Consider the following 6,227-nt stretch of genomic DNA (forward strand, 5'->3'; position numbering starts at 1 on the left):
ACCTGGAGGGATGACTCATTCATCAGACTTTTCTATTCTCCCTGTCTTGTCAAGTAGGAATTAGTTTGTGCTCCCGGACTTTGCACTTTTTTGCTCCCTGTACAAGCCCTGAGGTTTGCACAGTACTTTGCAATTGTACTTCATGCCCCTGCGTCGTTCTTAGCACTCAGCGTTTTTGATGCATGTTTAGACACATTTCGTACTAGAGACCCTGCACATATTTGGGCTCGTGTCCCTTGTGCAGGGACTTAGGTATTTGACAGCATACTCAGGTTTGCGCGGACCCATTCCTACTTGATTCGTATACCCATAGTTTTTCTTGTGAGCGGATCACTTTTGGAGAAAGAGTTGGCCAGGATCGAAGGTCCCTGAAGACCTGATCCAGCTCGTATGCCCCTTTAAAGATGCTGGCTTTTCCGTCTGCATCTTTTATTATATAAATCTGGTTTGGAGACCCTTTAGCATAAATAGTAGGAAAACCAGGATACTTAGATAGATAGTATATAGTAAAGCTATTATAAAGCCGGATCCGGAGATCGTATTAGAAATGATAAGTTTTAAGGTGTAGGGCGTTCCAGCAGTTAGGTTGAACCTTTCCACGGCAATCCTTAAGCCTATAAGCTACAGATCCCCGCACCTCGATTACCTTATAGGGCCCTTCCCATCCAGGGGCGAGTTTCCCTGCTGCTTTTTCCTTCGTGTTGTCGAAGACTCGTCGTAGAACCCAATCCCCTTCCTGGAAGGTCCTAGTTCTAACCTTTCGATTGTAGCTTTTGGCGACATCCTGCTGGTAGGACCAGTTTCACAGTCTGACTGCCTCTCTTTTTTCATCAAGCAAGTCGAGGCTCAAGGCCATTAATTCGTCGTTCTCTGCTTGAGAGAGAGGTCCGGAGACCGTCGTTTTCACGTGCACCTCTGTGGGCACGATTGTCTATGCACCGTAGACCAATGAGAAAGGAGTTTCTCGCGTTGCCATTTTTGGAGTTGTGCGGTATGCCCATAGAACTCCATGCAACTCTTCAGCCCATCTCCCGTGAGCTTTTTTCAAACGTTTCCTGATCATGTTGACCACTGTTTTTTTGGTAGACTCCGCCTGCCCATTGGCCTGAGGGTGCCTCGGTGTGGCAAAAGTAAGCTTTATGCCCCAATCCTTGCAGAACTTCTTGAAGTCATGGCTGGCGAACTAGGGTCCGTTGTCTGTGACGATTTCGTGCGGGATCCCGAACCGGGTGATAACGTGGGTCCACAGAAATTTCATGATCTGATAGTCCGTGGTGCTGCTCAGTGCCTCAGCTTCCACCCACTTTGAGAAGTAGTCAGTGACTATCAGGAGGAAGACCTTCTGCCCTGGCGCCATTGGAAACTTTCCCACTATATCCATGCCCAATTTCCTGAATGGCCAAGGTGAGCTTACAGATTACAGTTTCTCCATTGGGAGCTTAGAGATCGGAGCGTGTCGTTGACATTGGCTACAACTCTTGGCTTGTTGATTGGCGTCTGTCGCCATGGTGGGCCAATAGTAACCAGCTCTGCGAGTCCTGAGGATGAGGCTTCGGCCACTTAAATGGGATCCGCATTCTCCATCATGGAGCTTCTCTTATATTTGTGTATAATTTCTGCCTGCTTTTTGATCCTCCGGCTTTCGCTATGGCTTTTGGGGAGAATGTCTTTTTCTAGGTATTGAATGAGAGGGTCATCCACGTTACACCCTCATATATGGCCGATACCTCTTCGGGTTCAGCTTCTTTTTCTGTTGCTGGCCACTAGAGTACTACTAAGGGGGTGTTCATATGGCTATCGGTTTCCAGGGCGGATCCTAGATTAGCCAAAGCATCCGCCTGGGAGTTCTGTTCCCTCGGGATCTGGGTGAGCTTGCAGCTTTGGAACTTTTCGATTAGGCGCTTGGCTATCGCTAGGTACCTGATCATGCTGGCATCTTTAGCCTGATACTTGCCTTGCAACTGACTGATTATCAACTGCGAATCACTATAGACCTAAACGTTCTCTGCCCCCATTTGTTTGGCGAGTGAAAGGCCTGCGATCAGAGCTTCATACTCGCTTTTGTTGTTGGTTGCTTTGAAATTACATCTAACTGCCCTGGAAGCTGTATCTCCGTCGAGAGAAGTCAAGACTATCCCTACTCTAGACCCTCTGACATTGCTGGAACCGTCCACATGAAGCGTCCATTCTCCAGCTTTTCTTTCTTTCCTTCGTAATTCGACCTCCTGCTGCAACGAAGTCGGCCAAAACCTGTGACTTTATTGCGGTAGCTGGTTTGAATACCACGTCGTATTCTCCAAGCTCTACGGCCCATTTTGCCAATCTCCCAAAGATTTAGTACTTATGTAAGACCAGTTTGACGGGGAACAAAGTTACCACTACTATCTGATGGGGTTGGAGATAGGGACGTAGTTTGCGGGCTGCTACTACCAGGGCCAAAGCCAACTTCTCTAGGTTGCTATAGCGGGTTTCTGTATCGTGTAGAGATTTGCTGACGTAATAGACCGGGAGCTGCTTGTTTTCCTCTTGGTGCACCAAGACAGTGCTCACAGCGTGCTCTGACACTGTGAGATATAGCAGTAAGGTTTCTCCGTCCCAGGGCTTTGACAGGAGAGGAGGCGTAGTTAGGTAAACTTTGAGTTCGATGAGGCGGACTCGCATTTGTCAGTCCATTGGAAATATTTTGGGCTCTTGAGGGCTTCAAAGAAGGTATGAGACTTGTCGGATAACCTGGAGATGAACCTGCTCAGGGCTGCCATTCTTCCTGTTAACTTTTGGACCTCTGTCACATTCTTGGGAGAAGGAATCATGTGGATAGCTCGTATTTGCTTGGGGTTTGCCTCGATGCCCCGGTGCGTCACTATGTACCCCCAGAAACTTCCCGGAGCTGACCCCGAAGGAACACTTCGCCGGGTTTAGCTTCATATTATATCTTCGGAGAGTGGAGAAAGCCTGTTGCAGATGAGATATATGATCTTTGGTGTCTAGCGATCTGACCAGCATGTCGTCTATGTAGACCTCTATCGTCTGGCCGATCTGTTATGCAAATATCATGTTTACCAGTCTTTGGTAGGTGGACCCTGCATTCTTCAGGACAAATGGCATAACCTTGTACCAGTAGATACCCTTGGACTTCATGAAAGATGTCTTCTCTTGATCCGCATGATGCATTAATATTTGGTTATAGCCCGAGAAGGCATCCATAAAGCTCATCAGCTGATGTCCGGCTGTTGCATCAACGTGTTTGTCGATATGTGGTAACGGGAATGGGTCCTTTGGACAAGACTTGTTGAGATCGGTAAAGTATATGCAGACTCGCCACTTCCCATTCTTCTTCTTTATCACTACCACGTTAGCTAGCCACTTGGGGTACTGGACTTCCCTGATGAATCCCGCGTATAACAGGTTCTTGACCTCTTCGTTGATGATATCGTCTTTTTCGGGAGCAAACTTTCTCCTTTTCTGCCTGATGGGTTGATATTGGGGGTCAACATGAAGCTTGTGCACGATGATCTCAGGATCGATCCCCGGCATGTCCTTATGGGACCAGGCGAAACAGTCAGAGTTAGATCGGAGGAAATCTATTAATCTCCGTCTTAAACCTTCAGCGAGCTTAGAGCCTATCCTCAGGTTCCTAGAGGAATCTACTTTGATCGATGGGACATCGTCCATTTTTTCGACTTCCGACTCTTCTGCATGTGAAGCTGGAGATTTAATCTGTAATTGCTATAAGACCTGGGTCTTTCCCATCAGAGTGGTTTGGTAACAAGATCGGGAATTCTCTTGATCTCCAGCAACTGCTCTGATGCCCCAGGGAGTAGGGAATTTGATTATTTAATGAAGCGTCGAGGGTACGGCTCACATGTCGTGAATCCAGGGTCGTCCAAGTATCATGTTGTATGAAGATTTTTATTCGACGACAAGGAATTTGGTAGACAAATTAATTCCTTCCGCATACACCGGGAGAATGACCTCCCCAGAAGTCTGTTTCACTTCTCCGCTGAACCCTATGAGCGGGGTGATCCTTCGTGTCAGTGCATTTTCTTCCAGCCCGAGATCGCGATAGGCAGTTTGGAAGAGAATATTGCTGGAGCTTCCATTATCTACCAGGATCTTTTTTACTAGGTAGTTTACGACGGTGAGAGATATGACTAGAGCATCTTGGTAAGGGGCCGGGACCCTCTCCTGCTCCTTTACGATGAAACTGATTTCATCTGTGCCCAAGAGCAGGCGCTTGGTACTTCCATCCTCTTCGCCATTCTTGGCGTTGCGGGTGCTCTTCTTAGCAGCTGCGTGGCTTACACCGCTTACTTAGGAGGCTTACTTCGGAGCCACCGGAGATGACATGGATTACTCTATCCTGTCTTGGAGGTGAAGCGGGTGCGGTTTCTGGAGTTTTATTGTTAGTCTCCTTGTTGAGGAGGTTCTTGGCTTTATCGGAGAGGAACTCCCGGAGGTGTCCTTTCTTTAGTAGCTCGTTGACCTCGATTCTTAGTGTGACACAATCTTTCGACTTGTGACCGTGGTAATGGTGGAAGTCGTACCACCGGTTTGGGTTCCAGAAAGAATCAGGTGCTTTCATCTTCCGAGGCCACTTGACCTGTTTCTGAGGCCACTTGGCATGTGGGCCTATCTGCCTCAGAACATGGATTAGCTCTGGCTTTGACATAGTCAAGTTGGAGATGTCGGGCCACATGGACACATTCATCCCTTCGATCCTCTCCAAGGGTCGGTTCGGAAACAGGTTCGGGCTTCTCCCCCCAGCTTCCCTTTTCTGGTGGGATCCTTCCTCACGATCGGTCTTCGCCTTCTTGGAAACCTTATGATCTTGTTTCAGCTGAGCCTTGGCTCAACTCGTGACGTCTTCTTCCCACTTAACCTGAGCCCAGGCTCGGGAGAGTACATCTTCCATGGTCTTGCACTGGTACTTGGTAAGCTCTTTATACATATCCCCGTCGGGGAGTATACCTCGCTTGTAGGCCGAGATTGCAGTGGAGACGTTGCAATCATGGATGGATACCTTCTCCTGGTTGAAGCGGGCTATGTAAGTACGCAGGGGTTCAGATCGATGCTGAAGGATTTAGTAGAGATCATCCGAGGTTTTCTCCAGGCTCCTACTGCTCGCAAACTGCTATACAAACTTGTCAATGAGGGTCGCAAAGGAGCGAATGGATCCGTTAGGTAGTTTGATGTACCACTGAAAAGCAGAGCCTATCAAAGTTGATCGAAGCCTTTGCACATGGTCGCTTCTCTTGCATCCTTCGACACTGCTACTGTGAGCATCCGTTGTTTGTATTGAGCGGCGTGGTCGTCCGGATCACTGGTACCATCATACATCTTCAGGTTAGGGAAGGCGAACTTTCTTGGCATCTCGATTGATGCGATCTCGTCCGAGAAGGGAGTGTCGGCGTACGAACCAAGATCGCTCCTCCGCATGGGGGGAGCTACAACTGGGAGCCTTTCTGCGAACACTTGTTCGAAATAAGCACTCAGGTCGGGTTTTGATGTTTTTGCCGCCTCCGTCGCCTTCAGGCTTTGAACTTCCGAGAGAAGCTATGGTCTCTGGGTAGCTGTATCCCGAGCTTTGATCAACTCAGATACTTGATGTTGGAGAACATCGAGCTGAACTCTCAACTCGTTCTCCCTTTGGATATCTTGAACGTGCTCTTCTGTATCTTCTATTTCCATCCACGTAGTTAAAATTACTCCCCTCCTTCTAGCGCCCAAATGTTAGGGGATTATTGTGTAGGATCTTTGTTAGTATTACGAAACAATAAAAGAGTGGTATACCATGGTTTTAACCCATTTTTACCCATGGTATATAAGTATTTTACTATCTATATACTATATTTTCTATCCTATTAGGTATCTTTTCAGGTTCAGAAGTATCTTGGAGTAAAGTGATGATTATGGAGCATTTAGGAGTTTAAAAGAGATTTCATTCGAGTTGACAATAAGAGGTCGATACGAAGAAGAAACAATCGATCGATGCACATGCAGTGACGTCGATCGATACAGAAGAAAAGCCTCGACGATTGAAGATTATGATCAATCGATGTACATCATGTACCATCGATCGATGTCGAGACGCAGAAGCACGACTTGGTTCCAGCCGACTTTAAACCCAAGACTTCACCAAATTACAAGATTACCCCTGACGAGTTTTCAACCTAATAGTTATATACTTGCCAAAGTGTTAGGAGGCAAGAGAGCTTTTGGCCACCTTT

At 47.4% G+C, this 6,227-nt stretch overlaps 1 protein-coding gene across 1 annotated transcript; it reads right to left on the bottom strand.

Moving 5' to 3' along the window:
• Positions 1-3,909: 3,909 nt before the first annotated feature.
• On the bottom strand, positions 3,910-4,708 carry LOC106330749. The gene is made up of 2 exons (XM_013769170.1): positions 4,312-4,708; positions 3,910-4,214 (listed from the first exon to the last, which is right to left on the bottom strand). Exons 1-2 carry the CDS (start codon positions 4,706-4,708, stop codon positions 3,910-3,912), a joined length of 702 nt encoding a protein of 233 aa, XP_013624624.1.
• Between the last annotated feature and the right edge of the window lie 1,519 nt (positions 4,709-6,227).

The sequence above is a fragment of the Brassica oleracea genome, chromosome C3 (genome assembly GCF_000695525.1).
Source record: "Brassica oleracea var. oleracea cultivar TO1000 chromosome C3, BOL, whole genome shotgun sequence".
In the NCBI taxonomy this organism is placed as follows: Eukaryota; Viridiplantae; Streptophyta; class Magnoliopsida; order Brassicales; family Brassicaceae; genus Brassica; species Brassica oleracea.